Source organism: Clavelina lepadiformis, chromosome 7 (assembly GCF_947623445.1).
Source record: "Clavelina lepadiformis chromosome 7, kaClaLepa1.1, whole genome shotgun sequence".
Lineage (NCBI taxonomy): Eukaryota > Metazoa > Chordata > Ascidiacea > Aplousobranchia > Clavelinidae > Clavelina > Clavelina lepadiformis.
In genome coordinates, this window is record NC_135246.1 from 11,687,527 (window position 1) to 11,710,526 (window position 23,000).

Genomic DNA, 23,000 nt, shown 5'->3' on the forward strand with positions numbered 1-23,000 from the left:
AAAAGAAAACATAATTTGCAAAGTTGCGATACAGTTTAACACTTTGCCATTTCTGCGGCGTTGGCGTTCCATGTGAGGGTAAATCAGCTCAATCAACATACTCTTATTACGGTCAAAATGTGACTAGTGCTATCGCTATGCGCAGTCGCGTCTTTTATCCATATGCCGACTCTACCGCACAGACTCAGACCGCTGATGTTAATATGGGCATGTCCATGTGGTTTGTGGTGGGCGGTGTAATCATTTGAGTATGGTACAAAGTCCACATTCCAGACAGCGATGTTAAGTTTGTACTGAAACCTTTTTTTTTTGATGTTCTGTTTTAAGAAGGTTAGTGTAGTATTAAGAATGTATAAAATATCTGATGTCAGGTTATTACCGGTGCAGTAAATGAATGAGTGTAAAAGTGTGAACTGTTAAACAGGCTTTAACCTGTGCCTGTATACCTTAGTAAGTCTTTCACTTTGGCAATAATTCAGCAGTTATAGCCTAGCCTAAGACGAAATGAACGCTAGTCTTGAAAGATAAGGTTTATGAATGTAATCATTTGCATTTAAAATAGAGCTGCCTGGAACTGCTGATCCACTTTAGTAGGTTAAAAGATTGGTCTAGAGTGGAAGCAACAAGTTAAACAGATAATGAATGAAATAAGCAAAGAAAAACTGAAACTTATTGATGGTCAGTTTGATGATGTCATGGAGCATATTGGATGGTGCGGGGCCTTCACTCTTCGTCTGTATGCAGTAATGTTTGTGATTATTATTTGGGGCGCCATGAATATTGCTAGTGCAGTCTTTCTTGTTGCTGATGTTCCACATCAGTGTGCAATTGCTGATGATCTAAAAGTTTATGTTGAAGAGGTGTGTAAAAGTATAACGTCAAAACAAGACATTAGTATAAACTTGTATTCCTTTATACTTTTGAATTTTATGCACTGTTTCTGGCAAGACTGTATTGTTAATTCTTAACAGTATAGAAAAGTGCTATATATGTGTATAAAATCATGAATTAAGTAAATTTATAAGTTCATACTATATGCTTAAAGAGGTTTTTGATTGTTATTTTGACAGTCAATTTAATTAGTCCCATGTTTTAATATGAGTTGTCGGGTCTAGTGCAGAAGTGCACAACTGCGTGATGCATTTATACACTAGATCCCCACAACCTGAATTGTGACGTCATTTGGTTCTTCACATCTGTACTAGGCCGTAGTTGTCATCTACTGTAAACTTAGGATCAAATATTTGTGTGTATTGTCAGTGCTAACCTTTACCTGATTGGATTGATTGCATTTCACTGGGCTCCCATTACACTGAACTTTTTCCACTCGAACTGGCTGTCGTCATATAAATTATAGTGCATAAAGTCATGTGTCGAAAATCTAAGATCAAGTAACAACTTACGTTTTCCAAAAGGGTACAAGGAATATTTCGTGCAGCAAAGTGTTTTTCACTGAAAAAGGTTGCCGCAAACCAAACAAGGTTGGGAACTACTGATATACAGAAATCCAATTGAACCTGCACTTTCTAACACCGGCACTGAATAGTGGCGCCTGATATAGGGTTGTGCCATAAAGAAAATTATTTGCGTTCATGCGAATATCTTCTTGTCAATCCACAATCTATTGATGATAAACGATAAATGTTTATCAATATGTTGCCCAATTTTCTCTATGACATGGATACATTTGCTAACAATTTGTATTGTTTCAAAATATAGATTTACTTGTGGTTAATGTTGTATAAGGGTTTATCATTTTTAGTTGGTCAATTTGTGTTCGCCTGAATCTTTTACTTGGGATATTTGACAAACCTACTTGAATTAGGGTTAAAATCAACCCATTTCTAGTGCCTGGTAGTGCTGCAGTAGTACCATATGGCCCTCAAAACTGTTTTGTACATATAGAACTTTTATAATTATGATTGTTTCATGATTGTATTGCAAATTGATGTCTTGTCCATACGAAGATTAAATGGTTAAATGCTTGGAATCAGGATGGACTAGATATAACACATTCATTATACATTAGAATATACACATAACATTTCATTAAGGTAGAGCGAAAACCCTGTATGTAAATGAAACATAAGCTGCATTTTTGTATTTAAATTAAGATTGGTATAATATTTAATACACATTTATGTTATTTAGCTATTAAATTGTTGATTTCTGGTATATATTCATTCTTTAGACTTGCGATTTTAATTGGACCAGTAATCAAGCAAGCTTAACTGGACCAGTGGAGGATGACAAACTGTCTGTGTGTTTAAGGTTGGTTTTACAGCTGACAACTATCACCTATCTTCATGTATGTGTAGTTATGATTTGTTGCTGCATTTGATATGTTTCTGATTATTGTATAAACCTACAAGTAGAGATGGTTATACTATAAATTAATTAACTATTGATGGATGTTTTTTTCTAGATATACAAAATCCTCCTTGTTTAACGTTAGTTGTACATATTGGGAGAGTGGCAATGTTACTGGAGACAACCTCACTGAAGAATCTTGCACAAAATGGTCTTATGATAATTCTATGTTTACCTCAACACTTGTTACTGACTTGAATCTTGTCTGTGAGAAGAAATGGATGACAAAACTGCCACAACTGTTGCTCATGTTTGGAGTGTTACTTGGTGCTTTGCTCTGTGGTATAGGATCAGACAGGTATATAGCTTACTTCATCAGTTTTTATCCAAGAAACCCTGCATTGTATGTGTGCATGGAGCAGCAATTTGCTAGCACGTACTAATGGTAGTTAGGGATCTGCCAAGTGTAAAGAGCTGTGGATTTATGAAATTATGAATGCCATAGCACATTTTGATATTTGTTAACCTTAAGCAGAATATAATCTGAACCTGCCAGCTCTATCCAGTTCAACTTGTCAAAGTATCTGACAAGCAAGTGAATCATACTTAAATTTTTTACCTTGAGTAAAAGAAATCAACCTGTTTTTTTCTGCTTAGATACACAAATCTACTAGAAATTCTTGCCCTTATCTTTACGGTTGTTTACGAGATACAAACGAAAACATTAGCATTTTGCAGTTTGTTTCTTATTTCTTGTAAAGATTTTGCCTAAATTTGCTTGCAAGATTTGGATTTGTGTTCGATTCAGCACATTCCTATTTGCAGCATGCAGTCATTGGAATATTCTTATCATACAGCTTTATTTAGATGGGGTAGAAGAACTTGCTTCTCTATGTCATTGATCATTCTCACAGTATTTGCACTCCTCACTTCATTTGTGAAAATATTTTGGATTTTCCTGTTAATCCGAATGATGGTTGGAGTAGGTGCTATTGGCCTTTGTGTAAGCGGCGTTGTTTATGGTAAAGAAATTAGTTGATTCTAAGGACAGCGTGATTGAAATAACACCAGCATATGTAGTTGTCAAGATGTTTGCTAATAATGAGAAATAATAACCTTTGTGGATCTGAATAAAAATAGCTGTGGACCATTGATTGTGATAATCATATAATACAATAAACAATAACAAACAATCCTTTCAATTTGTTACTCATGTCATGTGTATGTTAATTGATGTCACTATAAGTTCGTTTTTTTCCGTTTACGCAAAAACAATTTATTTATGAATGTTTTTTATTTTCAGCAACTGAGATTACCAGTGTTCGTCATCGCGTATTGGTGAATCAGATGTTACAAAGCTCATTTTCCATTGCTTTTATGTTTCTTGCTCTGTTTGCATACTTAGAAAGACGTTGGTTTTACCTCAATTTGATTCTCTCCATCCCTATTATTGCTTTTGTACCTTTTTATATGTGGTATGCAATCCCACAACATTTGTGTACACTTGGGGTTTCCATGATACCGTTAGATATAGCACAGTGATAGGTGTGTTAGGTGTGCTAGTACACAGTATCAAACATACATTGTTTATAGGTTTTCGGATGAGTCTCCACGTTGGCTACTTTCAAAAGGCAAATCACAGGCTGCTCTAAGAAGCCTGAACCGAATGGCAACTGTCAATAAAACGAATTTATCAGAATTTTTTGATCAGTTTAAGGATAATGAAGTTCTTGGTCAGGTATTTAATCAAGAATTTATCAGATTCTAGTAATGCTTGGTTGCCTGGTGATAACTTTGTGTACATAATAGTTTGTGGGAATGATGTTTCAAATGGGACAATTTGTTTATTTATAGTATGTAAGCAATTTAAAACTGTTGTCTGCATTGTGTTGCAGGAAAATTTAACCATCCAAGAATCAGATAAAAGCAAAGCAACAAGGGTACCTTCTTCCACATTGGACATATTTCGAAACCCAACTTTGCGTGTTATGTCCATGATATTATTCTACAATTGGTTTGCGGTGACATGCATTTATTACGGTCTTACTCTTAACACTGGCTCATTGAACGGCAATCCTTTTCTTAATTTTTTCCTCATTGCACTGGTGGAAATTCCGGCAAACTTGGGCGCGGTTGCTGTAATCAAAGCCTGGGGGAGGAGGCCAACCATTTGCATCTGCAACGTCATTGCTGGAATTTGTCTGTTGTGTATGATGTTCACACCAAACAGTATGTTGCTTCAATTGTGAAAGTAAAAGTTTATGAAGTGTGTATACTGCATTGAATAATGTTGCCCTAAATTTTCATCTGTCCGTTTCTGTTTCAAGGTGAACCAACCATCAACGTAATGTTGGTTTTAATCGGAAAATTTGGAACCACAGCCTCGTTTAGTTGCATCTACTTGTACACAGCAGAACTTTATCCAACCCCGCTCAGGTAACGATTTGCAAGAATATACTAACATAGCAACATCTTGAGAAATATTATGATTATGCACCGGCCGTTTAATGCATATAATTTGCGTTCGGAAAACGATAAAAGAAGAAATAGGGTTTAAGTCGATAGAATCAAACCTTAATATTCCAACTGTCGTTTGTGCGATAACTTAAGATCATCCTGCGACCAAAAACTTCTGCACAGATTTTGTTAAGTGAAATGTCAGCTGAACTGGAATGAAAGAATTAGTTCATCAATAAAAACAACGTCTTTCACCTGCCTTGCGTTTCTTGCTTGAAGTCTAGTATACAGTATAATAACTACGTTTTTTGTTCTGCAGAGGAAATGGTGTCGGAATATGCAGCGGATGGGCCCGCATTGGTGGTATGGTATCACTGTTGATAATAATGCTCGGTGATATCAGCCAAAATTTACCCTTTATTGTGTTCGGTTTCATCGCCGCTCTTGCAGGTAATTTGTCATCTGCCGACTTGATCTGCCAATAAATGCAGCATTGCGGTTACGTTCACTCACGTCAACGCATATTAAGTAATAGAGATTTTGCAGGTGTTTCAATACTTCTACTACCAGAAACAAAGGGCCTTCCTTTGCCTGATACTACGCACGATACCGAGCAAATGTACAAGCATAGAAGCATCACCTTAGCGAAGCAGTTCGTCCCGGAGTCGTTACGCAAAAGTTGCTCGTGACACTTTGATGGTGGCTTAAGACTGGTAGGATTGTCATCATCTGCTATAAAACACCTCAATCGTGGTTTTGCCGTCCTTGTCTTATGTTGCATGTAGAAATATGTTTTGCTCTTGAAATATTTTTTGCTAACTTCCGTCCCATTTAGCTTTGTTTTGCTTTTTGTTGAGGTTGTTGGACTTGTCTGGTTCACCCTAAAAATTTATGGTGTGTATGTTACATTAAGAATAACTTTTTATATTTGTATCTGGTATGTGCAGTCTGCATTCAATCTGTCATGCAAAATTACAACATGCATGGTTGTTGATTAGACTTGTTTGATAATTAAGTATCAGTGCTCTAAACGTTTATCACCATTGGGCGGAAGTAGATTAAGATTTTTGTGTTATCAGTTGATTGCTACTGATTCTTTAACCACTGGTTGCTTGTGGTTTGTTTTCCGCTGCAGAATCTTGCAAGAACATAGAAACTTTGGTTTACTTTCATTTATTAACACAGCTGTTATATTAAAAATTTTATGCACATATTTGCAACTTTTTTATGTTATTAAAAATAACATGTTTCTTTCCGGCGGAGACATGTCATGTTAGTTAATTGGTAAATCCTCTGTACCGCGAATTAAAGTTCTTCCTTTTTCTTAGTTTAAACCGGATGAAGCAAAGTCTCCTTGAATACTGTGAAAACTTTCTTAATATGTGTTTGTGTAAGAATAAAATGATCAGTTGGTATAGTGTTCAATGAATTAAAAAACATGCGATATGACATGGTTTGTGGTAATTCCAAATTATCTGATGATGATTATTATATATATACCAAGCCGTGTTTAAGTTGAGCAAAAACTTTCCTCAGTGTGAAGATAAAGATAATAATTGCGCAAGCTCTGCACGATGCACAACGCTGGTGTTGAGAACAAGGCAGCAAAAACATATAACCAAGTAACTACTTGTTGACTCGTTAAACGGGTGGTTAGAGTCCTGGATTTGCAATAATGCGGGTCGTGTTTAATAGGCTACGCAGTAGCGCTACCGTTTTTAAGTCCTTGGGCAAGGTATGAGTAATGCCTCTTGCTATTTCTTTTTCTTTAGTCTATTTAGCATTGCTTACATAATCTAGTTCAGCAGCTATACACAGATTAGCACACTCCTTTTGAACGTTGACTGCCGAATCTTTCTTTGCTTTCTATTGTTAGTTTTCATTCAATCGGGATGCACAAAATCTCGATTGGGACGAAAACATTTGTGTCCACAAGCTGGCACAGCATTTTTACTATCATCGGTCAAATCTAGCTTGTTCGTCGTATCCGGGCTTCCTCATTGCTGGGACATGCATTGGATTGTGCTTGTATATTTGATGGATGTTGTCAGTTTTCTTCAAATGCTTACCAGTGTCTTCGGTTTCAGCTGGTTCATGAAAATCAAGCAATTCCTCAAGCTCTTTGCTGAACTCTAGTTGGTGTCTTGCTGCACTTAAATGGTCTAAAAAGGCTTAAATTAAATGTTCTTTCCACGAACAAGCAAAATGTGAATTGTGAATTTGTTTAAGAATCGCACCATACCTGACTGAAGCAATGATTCCAGTGTGAGTTGTACAATTGATTCTTGATTGGATTTGGTGACATCTTTTTTGTACAAAGTAAAGCACATTTGTCAGATTTGTGTGAAAAACAGACAAAAGCTAAAAAAAATCCAGAAACCTTACTGTGTCAATGTCCAAATTAACTCTACTTGATGATGGCGTTGAAGTACTTGTCTGTCTGTGACATGATAAAAATTTCAGGCATAACTTTGAAAACATTCACGGAACGATATTGCAAAAATATTGCATAAAAATGTCAAATACACTGGAAATCTCCTCATATTATTTTTTTTCATTCACCTCCAAAAGAACTGGTAACATTACTAGTGCTTCGTATTTTAGGACTTGTAGCAGTTAGATCACCTCCCATAGAACCTCCTGTAACTATGTGACTGTTTGCATTGGGTTTCAACGCTGGACCAAATGGTTTGCAAAAGAGGGAAACGGGTCGTTTTCTTTTTTTGGGTTCTTTTACCCAATATCGAAACTTAGCTTTTGTAGTTGTCTATGCAATGCGAAATATATCAATATATTCATTAACTGTAATCACTATTATTGCTGCCCCATGTAGAAAAAATAACAGGACTACCCTGATTTAGATTAACAATTTCTTGGTATTAACGCTTGAAACTGGTATGACAAAAAACTAATTGCTATCTTATTAGGTATTCTTTTTAAAAAGGCGTTACATAAAAAGTGTAAAAAACAAACAAGTAACCACACCTTGGTATTTTCTTCTCATTTGCTTTACGACAGCTTGATAATTGACTGGCCAAACATGACAAAAATTTATGCAAGATGTCAGTCAGCAATGACAAAATAGTAGTAAATTATAGTAGACGTACTTACTCCTTTTAATTTTCCCATTTCTTGACATGTTGGTCAAGTTTCCATTTGCAGTAAACATACAGGCAAATTCTTGTGCTATAGATATTTTTGTCTAACAGTAACAACAATAAAATTTAACCTGCAAGCAGTGAGGGGTTAAGTAAAAGTATGTACATAGTCATTTGAAAGTGACATCACTACCAAGTCAGTTAGATATTATAGTGTAATTTGAATCAGTTGGGAAGCCCATATCTGAAATTAAAGCTAAAAAGAATACATTCTAATGTATATATAAACATACTGCATATGATTGCACAAAAGTTGAGAATACCTGGTCTTAAGAGCCGTCTCAGTCAAACAATTTATGATACTATGCCATGATTCATAACTTACAATACAGTATTGCAGATTATACTTTGCACAATTGAAGCCTTTGGGCGTTGCTGCCTTTTCCCTCTCATTGTTTGCTAATGGAAATTTATTTAATTTTATCACACTGCAATCAGCAGCATTTTATTTTTCGTTCCTTAACCACAGACAATACAAAACGCAAACAATAGAAAAAATTGTGAGTTCTCAGTAACATATGCCACCTGACCATTTATGTTAATGCCACTTTTGCTGTACCATATTTTTGTTTAAAGAATCAATATCACTGCAAGTACGTTATGCAGCCCATTGTCAAAAAAGGCGGTTAGATTAAAAGGGGTATGAAAAAAATTATATTAATTATTTAGGGTTTAACTGAAGCTAGATTAAAACTGCTGGAAGGAAGATTTAGATTGATACCAGTATTTTATGGAACTGTGGAATAATATTCAAGCTAGCTTAACAAGGAACTGCAAATAATAGTTTCGAACGCATTATCTGTTCCTGCAAACTAGTGACAGCCTTTTGGTAGGCAAAATGCAGAAACTGTGGGCTATGTTTTCAAGAAGTATTGTCTACATGTGAAACATTCGGTTGCAGCAAGCATAGTCTTTATAAATCTTGTTTGTGTAGCTGCCATGCATTCCACAATGGGTAACTGGCAGTCGGTGAGAGAGACGTCGCCCAAATTGCAAAGTTAGGCACGGAAGAAGCCAATATTGTTTTTCATAAACGTTAATGACGCACTTTGAACTTGACAGCATAAGGTGCATGTTCGTACTTAATGATAGGGACAGAAGCTGCAAACTCAATTACTCAGCAGTCCGGAACGCTTACTATCACTAGCTGACAATCATCATGATAGATGCAATATTTAATATTCTACTGAAGTGTGTTTCAAAGTAACTTATAGGCCTAGTTGCAAACATTTTAGTGTGTCGGTGCAGTACCGAAATACTGGTAGCCTGTACTAAATGTCTGCCTTCGTGGGTTTGGTGGCCATGCTAACCTACCATCTTATAGCACAATTGCATTATTGGTATCTTGCATGTTTTAAGCTCTTGGGCTTTGCCCCTTTTTCTTGCTCATTAACTGTTTGTGAGCATGTGTTTTTGTTGTGCTACGTCTACAATGGTTAGCATTGTAGCTTACGCTCCGCACAGTTAATGGCGAAAGATAAACAATACAATAATACAATAAAAAAAACGCCAAAAAAATTTCTATTTGGCACCATGGGTTAAACCTGGATAAACGCAATTACGTAACGTAGCTTGTTATTTTGTTTTATGCATTATCCATCTTTAGGTGTAAGGAATTAAAAATATTTTCAGTTATGTTCGAAGATTGTTTTAGGCGCCATAACAATGCGAAAATGGCACAGGACTTTCCCGCTTGGATGTAAAATTTGGACGTAAACTGCAGCTGACTTGTTTGAAACATGGCATCTGGCGTGTGCCACTTTTGCAGAATCCCCTGTTTGGAAAACTTTTTTCTTTTCACTTTTGTATGTTCATTTTATTTCCATCTTAGTGATGACTCTGATGAGTGACAAGAAATTGTGCTGACGTAGTTGGCCACAAACATATTTGCAGCGATGATATAATTAATTACAATACCGCAACTAAGACAGGAAAATGTGGCAAGGCCTACAAGGCGAAAACGTGAGCTATAAATTTTAGTGCCAGCACGTCGAAAGTACGAACCTATAGACAAATACTGTAAATACATGAATTCTGGTTGAATTCTCTAAGGAAAAGCAATAGGCTAGTAAAATCTAAAATGTACCATATTTCACTTTGAGCAGTGTAGGCTATATGTGTATTCCGGTCATTGTAAAACAGTAAAATGAAGGGGGACACGAATAACATAAAAAAGGATTCAGAGCATTAAAACCTATGACCGTTAGGAAAAGTGTCTCACATGAGTCATGAACAGTACCTCTAAAGCGGCAGTGACAAAGATAAACCATAACAATCTTTATTTTATGTGTTCATAATACAGTGTGACAATCAAAAATGCCTATTGCCTAGCCTATGTTTAATTTCTTTGCTCCATTATGATTACACATTATATTCTTTTTGTCCAAAATTTTTTCTTGTTTTCTAGCCATCATCCCAGCTGTTTTTACCAAAATTATGTTAAACCTAAAGTCTGAACTCTTGAAAAAAGAGCAAGAATTTAAGCAGCAGAAATCTGGAGTAGATGACAAAAAAGGTATGTATGTACTGTTATTAAGTGGGCTGTCACTATTTCATCTGAAAAACTTGCATGTTCAAAGCTAGCCTATATTTTATGGTTTCTTACTAATTTGACTTAAATTTACAACATGTTAAATTAAAGTAAATCTTCCGTCCAATCTAATGTAGTTAACCCGAAATAGCTTAAATTGAACTTATGCATACCAGTTCTCCTAACCTCCCACTGTGGGCTGTGTGACCAACTTACAGTGAAATGGTCATTTTGTTAAGTGTTGTACATTTTAATTTCTTATAATGTTATTCTATCTGATTCACGGTGATAATAATAGAAATATGGTTATTTACATAAATATTCGATTCTATTGAATCAAGCTTGCAGCAATCTCTGGTTGTTAGATTACGTGTCCTTCTCTGCCAACACTAATTGCAGACAAACTGTAGTACAAAATCTCAAACTAAAACGTTTATGCCGACTAGTGAAACACATTCTTTGACATCCAGCCAGCATGCTTGCCTAGCTCGCACATTGCAACCTGCAGATGAATTAGTTATAATAGCTGTATTTTCAAGATTCCAAGCTAGGCTTTTCTTAAGTACATTTCGACTTGAAATATAACATATATATACTTATTGTAATGATTGTCTTGTATCTATTTATATTATTTCTTCTGTTTTTCCATGCAAAGGTTTGAGAAAACCTTTATCATGGATGAAGAAACAGTCCGAGAAAAAGGTTAAGGTTAAAGAAGAAAAAAAGAGGCCTACTGATCTTACTGATATTGAAAATGAGAAGTATAACAAAGTGCAGTAAGTTGATTTCATCAATCTGTTTGTGATCAACTACTGGGCTCTGAAACAATAGAAAATGTTTTTATAGTGAAGTCTTATGCATAGAGACCTGTATTTTTTTAGAGCAATTTTAGAAGCAAAGTCTAAGATGTATAACAAAATGACCTCTGGTGACATAATTCCTGATAGTGAGGAGTCGGAGGTAGGTTTGCGATTCTTTGTCAGAGGAGTGAAATTTTTTCATTTGACTATTTATGATGCAGATGTTCCTGGTGGATTTTGAACAGAAATCAATTGAAGCATGGCGGGAAAAAAGAGAGAAAGGTACAGCTTTTACAGTTTAAGTACTTTTACAACATTTTGCATACCGGTAACACAACAATGGTATATCAAGCGAATGATTAACAACACAAAAAAGTTTGTATTTCACTTAAAATCTGAAATCGTTTAAGATGTTGGAAAAATTTATGGATGAGTATTGTTTTGATCAGTTAGGGTTTTTAGATTTGTTTCAAAAATTTGTTCAGGAGAAAGCATCAATCCTGATGTTAATGTGAAGACAAATGCAAAGCAATTCGTAAAAGATGCCAAGGACGAATGGTAAGAGTAACTCAGTCTGCTTGATTTTATTTTCTCATGAGTTTGATTATTCTTCTGTCCATTTAAGGGTTGAATACATTGATAGTCTTGGCAGAACACGCACTTGCTTAAAAACAGATCTACCCAGGCTTGAAAGGATCGACGAAAAGTTGAGTGGGGACCAACCAAAGGTATGTTATTTACTCTTACACTGCCAATTTTTACAAGAACTTTTTAAACAAAGCGCACCATTTCTTTAGCAAAGAACTTTGATGTCTGATGACATGAGAAGGGAAGAAGAGAGGTTGAAATGGGAAGATGAAGTTCTGAATGAGCAGGAGGAAGTCCACTATGAAAACTTACGTTTCAGAGGTAAATTGTCCTCAAAAATTACAAGGTACGATGACAATGAAACATTCTCATCTGTGTTACTTTCATTTATTTTCAGAGAACAGAGAGCTGGGTGTTGGTTACTTTGCATTTTCTGGAAAGACTGAGGAGAGGGAAGAACAACTAAAGAGGCTGGATCAACTAAGGATGGAAACCGAGAAGCAAAAGCAAGCAAATGAAGCTAAGAAAGAAAAAGAAAAGGTGACATCATCATATCTGGTTCAATTCATTACCTATGATTAACTTTCCCATCAATGAAATATTTTGTGATCAATTCAAGTTCACATAAATGTGAATATTTTTGTAGAAAATGCTTGCAACAAGATTAGAAAAAGTTAGACAGAAGAGAGTCAAACAGCTGCAAAAGCAAGGTAAAGAAGTTCCAAGTTCATTGCTACAACCAATTGAAGTTGAACCAGAAAAGGAAAAAGAAGTGGTAAGAAATCAGCTACAGTACACCACGCAAATTGCTGGTGTCAAGTCTTATGTCACTGAAGTACCTAATGCTTTGTTACAGAAGTTTCAAAATGTACCTACCCATTGGCTAATATAATCTTTGCTATCAATCAGTAAAGCCTACCATCTTTATAAATCACTTACCCAATCTTGAACAATGGTGTAGGCGTAGGAAATAGCTTAGCTGATACTAGTACGACTATTTAAACCAAGTATAAGTAACGGACTACCTATAGTAAAAAGTCTCATGCAAACAAGGTTGTCAAAGAAGTAGCAAAATCTGATGACGAAGAAGTTAAAACTTCTGCTGGAAGTAATGCAAGCAAGATGAGAGACTGGGATGCCGGAAAAGGTGACTTGGTTTTCATCATGCTATTGGTATCCACTTTCGTTTTTGACTAATTCATTTAAACAGAGTGGCAACCTGCACAACCCATGAAAGTGCCAAAAAGCTGGAAAGATCCTCACGATGAACGCCTAGATGAATTCGCCCCTCCATCTTTTTATTTCAATGGGAGTGGTCCAAAAAGAAGCAAGAAAGATGCCTCCTATAACTCCAGTGAAGATCCAGACCTACCTCCCAAACAACAGCAAATCGAAATCCCTCCAAACATTTCAACCTCAAGCAAATCCCTAACCAATAATGAAAGAATTGATGATTTAATAAGCACAATTAGAAGGACTACTAGCGATCAACCTGCCATAGATAAAAAGATATCCGCTGACAAGACAATACAATCTTCAAGTAAGAAAAGCGAAGAAGAACTGCAACCTTTTGTGCCTTCAAGCAAGCCAATTACGATGAAACTGAAACCAAAACCTAGCACAATTTTACAAACAAACTCGATATTGAATGAATGAGTGTTCACCTAGTAATATTTTTTTTACAAAACGGTGATAATCAAATCATTTGCAATGATAATATACTTTATTATAGTTAAAATGGAAAGTGCACAAGAAAATAGAAATGTTGATATTGTAATTTGGAAACGAAATGAAAACTTAAAGTGAGAAGTAAAAACACATTACACTTTTTGTATTAATCATATTTTAGGCGATCTAAAACCTTTGCAATGTCGAGATGTTCCAAGTTAATTGGTTTGTGCTGTAAGAAAAAATATAAAAAGATTTACCACCTCAAAACTAGATGACCAGAAAAAAGAATACCCACCTTTGATTTACTTTTACGTGATTTTTTATGCCGTTTCTCCTTAAACAACTCAGTCTTGTCTGTTACTTTAACAGAAGTACCGGTAGGTGAAGCCACATTCTGTATAAAAGTTATGGTCGATCATATCATATGTTGCATTAAAAGACACAGTTTAGCAAATATTGTTTAAAATTATCTTACATACTAAACACAGCAGGTAAATACATCGTACCTCTAATTTATTATGACTTGAATTGCGATGATATTCACTCTTCCTATGTTGATCTGGACTTAATTTGATGGATTTTTCACGAAAGTCAGTTGGTTCAAAAACCGATTTTTTATATTCTGCCAATGAAGCATCATGAGTGATTTCTGTAGCAGGCATGGCGTCTCCACTTTGAGATAATTCAACCAAAGACTCTGCTACCAGCGTTAATGTGTTAGGACTGTCTTTGTACACAAGTACTGGAGATGGACTCTTTAAATGAAGAGGCGAACCACCTAGTTCTGATTCAGGTATTGGTATTCTAGTTAAGCTAATGCGACGTTTTTCTTGATTTTCATGTTTCTTTGAAGAAGATTTTGACTTGGTGCCATTCTTTTTATCAGATTTGTCTTTTTTGATTTTCTTTTTGTGCTTACGTTTCTTTTTTTTGGGAGTGTCATTGACACTTTCAAACTCCGTTGTATCATTTGTGGTGGTATGGTTTAATTTAGTTTTTGTGTAGTCAGATGAAGCAGTCTCTTCTGTTGACAATGTTTGCGTTGTATCTTGTTTGGGCCTAGGTTTTACAAATTCATCTTGCGTTGATGGAGATGACAACATTGTCATATTATTTGGTGATTTGAACTTCACAGATTCTGTTGTTGCCGGAGAAAATTTTACATCACTTAATTCTTCATTATCTTTTGTTGATCGTTTCAGTTTCTTACTTTTTTGTTTGTTTGTCTTGCCATGTTTCTTTGATTTTGTATCAGGTTCAATCCCATGGAGTTTGTTTAACATCGCAGTTATATCGCCCTCTGTAAGTTTTTTAACTTTATCTGTGTAGGGGGATGTTTCCTCATTGGCTGCTTTTCTCTTTCGACTCACTGGTTGTGGAGAAACAACAGATGAAACTCTTTCCTCGTCAGATGTTAAGATCTGCAAACTGAATTCCTCCAAACTGTCTTCATGCAGTGCATCTTGCTTGGCACGACCTGGCTTGCCGTTGATGTCATCTTTCTTCTGTGTGAGACCTTCAACTTTTATAGCTGTAGTTGAGGTTTTGAATGGTGATGATGCAACTGCATTTGTTGATTGAACAAATGCTTCCAAATTGTCCATACTTGAAATTGGCAAAGTCTCTTCAGATATGATCTTTGATATCTCAGATACGATATTTTCTGGTGCTTGACTTGTGTAATTCTGTAAGGATGTTATAGGGGTACTGCTGTAGACTGAGGGCAATGATGGATGGCTTGAAGAAATTCCAACCGGTGATAATGGTGTAGCAGGGCATATTTTAACACTCAGCCGCTGTGGCAGGGAAGTAGTCAAAAGAGTGTTTTGACAAGATACAACAAATGTGGAAGGTTGCGGTGAATTAATTACATTCATTGCTGGCCTAGCCACTGACAAAGGTACTGTAGCACCAGATAACAGGGGGATCCTAAAGCTTAAAGGACAAATAAAAACAATTTTAAATTTAGTGCAGTGCAAATTCTAAACTCAGTGCAAAAAAATGGGCAATTTTGCTATTTGCTACAATATTAGTGTTGGCATCCACCAAATTTAAGAAAATTGTCAAATACCTTTCTAATTGCGTTGGTTGTGCCTTAACTTGTCTTAATATGCTACCTGATTGAAAGAAAACAACAAGATTATATGGAAATGTTGGTTTATAGATAACAAAAAGAAATACATGATCATGATGCTCACCGCCAGCTACTTGTTGCTCAAACCGAAGAGGTTGTGCACAGAAACTGTGAATACCAGATCCAGATGTACCACTTGTTCCAGGTTTAGGCAATAGTTTCCTGTATCTTGGTTTCCTTATTTTTTTTGTAACATTGGGAGTATGAAAGTTAAGGTTTCTGCAAACAGCTTCTGTCCTTTGATCAAAATTCTCATCTGTGGAAAGATCGGTCTTATTTAGCCATTCCCTTAAAGTCTGGGTAACAACAGGAGTAGTATCAGGTACAGTATGACCAGAATCAATTGCTTCGTTTGATTCAAAAACTGAAAAGAGTCCTGCAGAAGGAGATATTGTCTTAAATTGTAGCTTTGGTGATGTTGCAGGATCAACCTGTTTCATATCGTCAACAAGCTGGGCAGCATCCACCATCTGTGTTAGTGAAGTTTCATTGAGCAATGATGTCAGACTATCACCCGTCACAGTTTTATTGCACAAGTCTGTAAATATTTGCGGGTCTACTGACTTTCCATTACTAAGGCCAGATTCGGAGGCTGTAATTTTACTGGTGGTTTGAATACATGTTGATAAACGATTGTCAGTTGACACAGAGTTACTTGAAGAAGTGCAAGATATAAATGATGCAGATGTAGTTGTGGTAACAGAGGCAGAAGTTACAGAAGGCATTAGTAAAAGATTGTTAGCACACTGACCGAATTGTTGGTTTGTTTTAGCTTTTACAACTAGCGGATTATGCTTTTCACGTGCTGCTTTGGCTTGCTGAACAAGTTGCTCGAGAATGCTATCCATTTCCACAGGTTGATTTTCTGGAACAACTAATATATCACTTTTTGAAACACTGTACAAACTCGGTAGTGGTTTACTTGGAACACTAGATATAGTCTGCACTTTTATCGTACTCGCAGAATTACATATTGCCTTGCCTCCATCCACACTGGGTGTAGTACATACGGGAACTACTTCAAGAAGCTCATTCATGTCATTTAAGCAAGTGGATGCAGCCATTTTAACAGATGATCCCTTATCACAAGAACGGTTTGCAGAGGACGATGACATGGGAGCAACACTAGTTTTAGCTTTGCAACGTCTTGCCAGGATTGCAGGAAGTTCATCATCATCAAAGCCGGGGGGAGCACTGTTAGTAACGCTGGTTAGTTCCAACAGATTCTCTGATTGCGATTCAAGCAAGTCATTTTCAACCTTTGTCACAGATGGACCAACCAACAAGTCGTCAAGCCCCGCACATGATCCTGGCTTTTCTAAATCACAGGTTTCAGCAGAATGGCTTAAAAGATGACTACTACTAGGAAGTGGCGACTTCAGATCTTCCAGTAGCTGGAGTTCTTTGCCATTGACATCACAGTCTCCATCCTCACTTATCAAACGCAGGCCATACCGCACAGTTAACTTGCGTGGACTACAATTCACTTTCCTAGGGAAGGTTGGTTGAAGACTAACAGCCGACAAGACATCAGCAGGTGAAGTACCAGCAGAGGTATTTGAAGAGCTTGGACTATTTTTCACTGAAGTAGCTGTGTTTGACACAATACTTTCTTTTATAACAACACTGCAGGGTTTTGTTTTAGTCATTTTATTTTTCGGTAGTGTCTTCACGGAAGATTTTTTTTTGCTCTTCTGACTTTTCATCTTTATCTTCGGAGTTTTGCTCTTAGATCTTAAAGGTTTATCTTTTAACATTCTTGTTTGGCTACGTGTAAATTTGGCAGGACTGCCTTGCAATTCCATCATTGACCGAGTTTTTATTGGTGTGTTTTCTTCCATGGCCATATCATTGTCTGCAGTTTCTGTCTTATCAGTAACTTGTGGATTATCGATTTTCTTTTGTTCAACAGCCTTGCTCAGACCCAGTACATCTACTCTGATGCTAGACTCGTTGGCGTTTTTTCTTTGTTTATCACCATTGTTGCATATTGATGTTTCAATTAGATAATTGCCAGTATCATTTGCTATGTTTTGCAGTTCAGATGGTGGCAATATGCCATTAATTGCAGCAAGAGTTTCAGCATTGTAAGCATTGTGTTCTTGTTCTTGAATGTTATCATAATCTGTTGAAAAATGTTCATTTTGTGAATCACTTTCGGGGAAGTGTGAAGTAGGCTGCTGACCACAGTTATCTGGCAAAGGCTCTGAACCAGAAGCAGATAAAATTTCATTCACAGCGGCCAAAGTTTCAGTTTCAGACGGTTTAATTCTTGTATGCTTTCCGGACAGTTCGTTTGTTGTGTTTTCAGTCTGTTGTGATTGTGTAACCACTTCATTAAATTCTTCATGATCCTTATGTGAAGCGGGAGACATTGGCATTTGAGATGGAGCAGTTTCAATCAAATCTGGTCTCTGCTCATTTGTTGCAATTTCTTGTGGCGTTGGAACAGCAACAGCTGAAAAAGTGTCGTCGCAATGAAGCATGTGATCACCTTTTTCTTCATCAAGCTGTAAGCTCAAATTAGGTTTATCGTTTTCCAAAGTAGCCCTTTGACCAACTGCATTGATTTCATTGTCCACAGCTTCCTCTACAGTAACCACGGAATCCGGTTCAAAGTTCTTTGATGATTCTGTCACCTGATCGCTTGCAGTATCTACAAGAAGGACAAGGTCTCCATTGCCGCTCTCCACTGCCTCTATTTCAGTTGATGATTTTATCTGGTTCTTGCCATCTGATAAAATGACATGCATTGGATTGTGCTTGTATATTTGATGGATGTTGTCAGTTTTCTTCAAATGCTTACCAGTGTCTTCGGTTTCAGCTGGTTCATGAAAATCAAGCAATTCCTCAAGCTCTTTGCCAAACTCTAGTTGCTGTCTTGTTGCACTTAAATGGTCTGAAAAGGCTTAAATTAAATGTTCTTTCCACGAACAAGCAAAATGTTAATTGTGAATGTGTTTAAGAATCGCACCATACCTGACTGAAGCAATGATTCCAGTGTAAGTTGTACAATTGATTCTTGATTGGATTTGGTGACATCCTTTTTGTACAAAGTAAAGCACATTTGTCAGATTTGTGTGAAAAACAGACAAAAGCTAAAAAATATCCAGAAACCTTACCGTGTCAATGTCCAAATTAACTCTACTTGATGATGGCGTTGAAGAACTTGTCTGTCTGTGACATGATATAAACTTCAGGCATAACTTTGAAAACATTCACGGAACGACTCACAACATTTCAAAAGATGATTTACAGTTTACATATTCCAATGAATAACTTACTCGTTTTGTGCACACTTTTTCATCTGGGATATAATTGTTGCACCAACTACAGCCATTGTATCAGAGTTGTGAATGTTTTGTAGCAACAACCCTGAGGCCTGGAAGGTAACACACGATTTTAACCAAAACAAAATCTTATCCAAAAATATAACCAAGATAATCAAAGAATATTTTGAGTAAAACTTTACAAAAATACGACAACGCTTAGCTTACATCATGACCCAGAACTTCAGTATCCCTGTCTTTCCTTTCCAGATCATTCAACCGTTTCGGTTTTTTCTTTTTCTTCTTTTGATGCTCTGAAGTTTTTTGCAAGTCTATAAATTGAAAAGGAAATTATTCCTTATAATGAAGCTTTTGCAGACGATATTACAGCACTAACAACCTGGTGATTTTTCCTGTGGGTGTATTGGTAGGGTAGTTAAGTTTACAGCTGGGCTGTTAATATTAGCAGATGTTCCAGCTTCTGATGTTGGCGCTGAAGATTATCGTGGAAAAAAATTTACAAAAAATTACCATCAATAAATCACTAGTTTTTTTGAGTTCCATAAGCATATTGGTACTTGATACCAACCAACAATCAGTCGAGGAACAGTAGTTTGCTTATTGAATATCATGTCGGTAGGTGCAGCTTCTTTAACAACAGAACCATCTACAGAAATAAAAACATTGAAAGCATTTCTTTGATGTAAAATGCTTCCATCATAACATAGAAAACTGTAATCAAAGGCGAGGCGAGATCAAATCTTACATTCTGTTCACATTTTGCTAATAAAAATCACTAAACAAACCTTTTGAAAGAACACTGCCACAGATCTGACACTGCAATTTACTTATGTGGTTTCTATCCAAGATTGAGGCAACCTGGTACGACCTAAAAACATTGTGTTCCATAAACAATTTGTTAGTCTGTTTATGTTTTAAAAAATGCACTGATACCAAACACTGTAACATTTCAAATAAGCCTGATGCTATAAGAAAACAGAAATTTACTACACAAAGTACAAACAAGTAAGTTCAAGTCAAAAGTCATGTGCATTTTAAATCAAACTGACTTGATGGCAGCCAAAGCATCGTCCAGTTTTGCCCACATTTGCAAAAATTTCTGATTTCTTCCCCTTGCCTTGTGCTTCAAACGTAAATACTGCGCTTCAGCATCTTTCATGACATAATATTCATTGAGAATAATCCGCAAAGATTTTCCAAAGACGGTCATTGGTGAAAACTCAGTTACACCTGAAGGAAAAAAAATCAGTTCAAATTTCATTCCAAACAAAACAGCCATTAAAATTATGATGAAAAATTTGAAAACATGTTTTATTTCTAATTTTGTTTCATTATAAATATTATTTTACCTTGTTCAAACATTTCATCACATAATCCTCTTAAGTGTGAACTTTCATTGACAAATGACTGATAGGTAAGAGGACAGCTTTCTTCAGCAAGATAACCTACAAAATCTTTTTCCCTTTAAGGTGTACCACAAAATTGTTTAACATAAAACTGCATAAAATATTGCGGTTACTTACCAAGCACCAATCTTGCCACGTCTGAATGAAGCAGCATATTCGAATATTATCAAGTAAAATAGACATTAATTATAAAAAATTGTCTGGGAATGTATAAGTATGATTTGTAACAAGTTGATAAAGAAAATAATGATGTTACACATATAATAAGTAATGGTATGAAATGGCAGTGTAAAATATAAAGTTAAATAATTATAACAAAATGGGTATTTGACAACAATAAGAGGCAAAAACTTTTAAAAAAATCAGTAAAGTAAACACAATCTTCATCATTCACACACTAAAAAAACTATCATTTATATCATAAGTCAAAAAGCAGTCAGTAAACAACTTTAAAGCAGAATGGCACAAATCGATGTCTTAAATTCAAAAACTGTACAATGACTGTAGTCTGGAATACATAGAAACAACATAATGTGGTAAGTATAGTAGTAGTACGTGCAAATTTATAATGTAAGACATATTTGAAAATTATTCAGTCTTTTCATGAATCTCCTCTGGTTTTGCAAAGAGCAAAATAAACATTGTTATGCAGATGGAAATTCCACCTAAAATCATGTACAATGGGTCATTCTTTGTGAAATGTGTATAGACAGACAAAACTCCCACCGAAAGCAGCAACCAACAGGGTAGTTGAAACTGTTTAAACAGAATTAGAAGGGCACCTGAAAGTCAAAGTAAATTGTTACAATAAAAGATATTATGGTTACACAGATTAATAATAAAAAAGCATAACACTGGTATTATCTCAACAATAAACATGCAAACATTTTTTACCGAATTATGTATTGGCAAAAACAACAGGTACATAATCATAGTAATGTTATCATCCGTAACGCGGCATAAATACAAAAGCAAAAGAGAATGCAAATCAAGAATTTTTTTACAGCAAATATCTTTTATGCTTAAAACAGCGAAGCAGCAACCTGAAATTAAAACCATGTAGCCAATAGTTTGTCGAAGATCATCATCAGTAACTTCCACACCTTTAGGTTTCCAAGGAATATTTTCAGCAGCATCTCCATCTCTGTATATCTAAATACAAAAGAAAATCTAACACACATCGCCATCAAAAATGTGATTAGATTAATAAAATATACAAGTCTTAACTACGCTATGGCTAACTCTGGTTACTTTTCACTAACAATATGGCAAATTGCCCAACAAATGGCCCTTGTTGGTCTAACCTCTCTGCTTAACATAGGTCAGACAAGCAAAGTAAAACTCTCACTTTACAAGCCAAGACTTTTAACGTCTTGGGATATTGTTACAATGCTAGTCAAATTTGAATTTCTTTGCAGTCAAAGATTCAGCTTGAAACTTTACAATTGTTTCTAAAAACTTGATTGTTAAGGAACTAATAATTTTTAGTCAGTTTGCTTTTTTGCATGCTATAGTCACTCTTGTTGTTTAGTTTAATGTAAGATGTAGAGAAAACTGGTAAAATGTGGCTTAATGTTTGGCATGAATACAAACAATATATCAATAAAATATACAAATTATGAGAGTGCCAAGAATTAAGATAAAGCAAACAACAAAACATATAACCAAACCGTCCACTGGGCACCATTGAGAACGGCAATTCAGTACCTTCCTGCCAAAATTTTTATGGGTAGGCATGTATGTGCGGATGTGATTTCCAAACAAACAAAAAAGTGAGAGACATGTGCTAAAACAAATTAACTTTATTTCAGAAAAAAAATGTTCATAAGAGTCCCAAACAAATATTTTCATTTTTTCGATAGTAATTAGTGGTCACTCAAATATTGCGCAAAAAGTGTGTCGCAAAAAATTGCAAATTTGCCGCCAATGACATGTTTGATGGTAGTTATGATGTCACAATGTAACACCTTTGGGCACAACAAAAGTTCTTGAATAAAGTGTGAGTAAGATGTCTCGACGAGTATTGGCAACAAGAACCAGGTATAGTTTATGTGTACTTAAGTGCACAACAGAATAAATATTTTGCACTTAGTTAGACTGAAGTTAACTCGCATTTAATATATATAAGCCGCTATTTAAGATAAACGCTAGGTGTAAATGGTATTGCCTCACTGAGTTCAGTCTTGGCTGTATGCAATAGCTTAGCACAATGCTGGTATTCGCCATAAAACAAAACTTTCAGCATGTCACCTATAATGTTTCTATGCCGAACTATCTATCAAAAAATTCTTTGTTCGATATACTTCTAGTTACTGAAAAACTTTTCTTTGGCTTAGTATTAGCACTTGGCCTTAATTGTAAAGGTTGTAAGCACGCTTAGATAAAAAACACTACCAAGATCAAACATTCTACAAAGATTCTTTTCTATTCGTTAAATGCCATAATTATGATCATCATAACACCTACTCAACAGAAATACCTTAACAAATTTCTTATGCATGTCAGGGAAAGCCCTTTTCCCAACATAATCCGTTGTCATACATCCATATAATACAAAAGAAAGTCCAGCTAAGCAACGAATAGTCAGGTACAGGTTTCTATTCATACTTGTATTTAATATTTAGTTATAACCTGTTTAAACTCACCTAAACGATAC

At 35.7% G+C, this 23,000-nt stretch overlaps 4 protein-coding genes across 6 annotated transcripts; 2 read left to right on the forward strand and 2 right to left on the reverse strand.

The window, feature by feature from the left end:
* Window positions 1-288: 288 nt before the first annotated feature.
* Window positions 289-6,027, forward strand: LOC143465442 (organic cation transporter protein-like). Its single transcript, XM_076963733.1, has 10 exons — window positions 289-860; window positions 2,192-2,271; window positions 2,426-2,668; window positions 3,178-3,332; window positions 3,614-3,785; window positions 3,904-4,048; window positions 4,206-4,539; window positions 4,638-4,746; window positions 5,087-5,217; window positions 5,314-6,027. The coding sequence occupies exons 1-10, from the start codon at window positions 639-641 to the stop codon at window positions 5,454-5,456; spliced, it is 1,734 nt and encodes a 577-aa protein (XP_076819848.1). The 5' UTR covers window positions 289-638; the 3' UTR covers window positions 5,457-6,027.
* On the reverse strand, window positions 5,536-8,048 carry LOC143465445 (uncharacterized). Of its 3 annotated transcripts, XM_076963737.1 has the most exons (6): window positions 7,879-8,015; window positions 7,330-7,534; window positions 7,153-7,207; window positions 7,010-7,072; window positions 6,837-6,929; window positions 5,536-5,648 (listed from the first exon to the last, which is right to left on the reverse strand). In XM_076963737.1, the coding sequence occupies exons 1-5, from the start codon at window positions 7,894-7,896 to the stop codon at window positions 6,881-6,883; spliced, it is 390 nt and encodes a 129-aa protein (XP_076819852.1). In that variant the 5' UTR covers window positions 7,897-8,015; the 3' UTR covers window positions 5,536-5,648; window positions 6,837-6,880. The 3 variants fall into 3 exon arrangements, with proteins under 3 accessions (XP_076819852.1, XP_076819851.1, XP_076819853.1); XM_076963736.1 differs by lacking the exon at window positions 5,536-5,648 and having other exon boundaries at window positions 6,743-6,929; XM_076963738.1 differs by lacking the exons at window positions 5,536-5,648; window positions 7,153-7,207 and having other exon boundaries at window positions 6,790-6,929; window positions 7,010-7,128; window positions 7,879-8,048.
* Window positions 8,049-10,292: 2,244 nt separating this feature from the next.
* On the forward strand, window positions 10,293-13,686 carry LOC143465443 (coiled-coil domain-containing protein 174-like). The gene is made up of 11 exons (XM_076963734.1): window positions 10,293-10,440; window positions 11,111-11,231; window positions 11,337-11,415; window positions 11,477-11,537; window positions 11,741-11,813; window positions 11,881-11,983; window positions 12,053-12,164; window positions 12,241-12,383; window positions 12,490-12,618; window positions 12,897-12,990; window positions 13,054-13,686. The coding sequence occupies exons 1-11, from the start codon at window positions 10,362-10,364 to the stop codon at window positions 13,497-13,499; spliced, it is 1,440 nt and encodes a 479-aa protein (XP_076819849.1). The 5' UTR covers window positions 10,293-10,361; the 3' UTR covers window positions 13,500-13,686.
* Window positions 13,607-22,964, reverse strand: LOC143465440 (uncharacterized). The gene is made up of 18 exons (XM_076963731.1): window positions 22,824-22,964; window positions 21,388-21,496; window positions 20,462-21,126; window positions 20,288-20,383; window positions 19,988-20,168; window positions 19,724-19,806; window positions 19,507-19,584; window positions 19,318-19,410; window positions 19,146-19,249; window positions 18,933-19,030; window positions 18,771-18,825; window positions 18,628-18,691; window positions 18,455-18,547; window positions 15,713-18,382; window positions 15,586-15,631; window positions 14,021-15,449; window positions 13,810-13,908; window positions 13,607-13,743 (listed from the first exon to the last, which is right to left on the reverse strand). The coding sequence occupies exons 3-18, from the start codon at window positions 20,496-20,498 to the stop codon at window positions 13,678-13,680; spliced, it is 5,292 nt and encodes a 1,763-aa protein (XP_076819846.1). The 5' UTR covers window positions 20,499-21,126; window positions 21,388-21,496; window positions 22,824-22,964; the 3' UTR covers window positions 13,607-13,677.
* Window positions 22,965-23,000: the final 36 nt, after the last annotated feature.

What these genes read in the sequence shown, in the direction of transcription:
- LOC143465443 (XM_076963734.1), top strand. Translation starts at nt 10,362, where the DNA reads ATGTTAAACCTAAAGTCTGAACTCTTGAAAAAAGAGCAAGAATTTAAG. An exon ending in TGGAGTAGATGACAAAAAAG is followed by an intron (nt 10,441 to 11,110) that starts GTATGTATGTAC and finishes TTCCATGCAAAG; the next exon opens with GTTTGAGAAAACCTTTATCA. An exon ending in GCGGGAAAAAAGAGAGAAAG is followed by an intron (nt 11,538 to 11,740) that starts GTACAGCTTTTA and finishes AAATTTGTTCAG; the next exon opens with GAGAAAGCATCAATCCTGAT.
- LOC143465445 (XM_076963737.1), bottom strand. An exon ending in TGTTACCAGTTCTTTTGGAG is followed by an intron (nt 7,208 to 7,329) that starts GTGAATGAAAAA and finishes ATCATGTCACAG; the next exon opens with ACAGACAAGTACTTCAACGC. An exon ending in GGAATCATTGCTTCAGTCAG is followed by an intron (nt 6,930 to 7,009) that starts GTATGGTGCGAT and finishes AAGCCTTTTTAG; the next exon opens with ACCATTTAAGTGCAGCAAGA.
- LOC143465442 (XM_076963733.1), top strand. Translation starts at nt 639, where the DNA reads ATGAATGAAATAAGCAAAGAAAAACTGAAACTTATTGATGGTCAGTTT. An exon ending in ATAATGAAGTTCTTGGTCAG is followed by an intron (nt 4,049 to 4,205) that starts GTATTTAATCAA and finishes ATTGTGTTGCAG; the next exon opens with GAAAATTTAACCATCCAAGA. An exon ending in TATGATGTTCACACCAAACA is followed by an intron (nt 4,540 to 4,637) that starts GTATGTTGCTTC and finishes TTCTGTTTCAAG; the next exon opens with GTGAACCAACCATCAACGTA.
- LOC143465440 (XM_076963731.1), bottom strand. Translation starts at nt 20,498, where the DNA reads ATGCTGCTTCATTCAGACGTGGCAAGATTGGTGCTTG. An exon ending in TGATGAAATGTTTGAACAAG is followed by an intron (nt 20,169 to 20,287) that starts GTAAAATAATAT and finishes TTTTTCCTTCAG; the next exon opens with GTGTAACTGAGTTTTCACCA. An exon ending in TGTTCCTCGACTGATTGTTG is followed by an intron (nt 19,411 to 19,506) that starts GTTGGTATCAAG and finishes GATAATCTTCAG; the next exon opens with CGCCAACATCAGAAGCTGGA.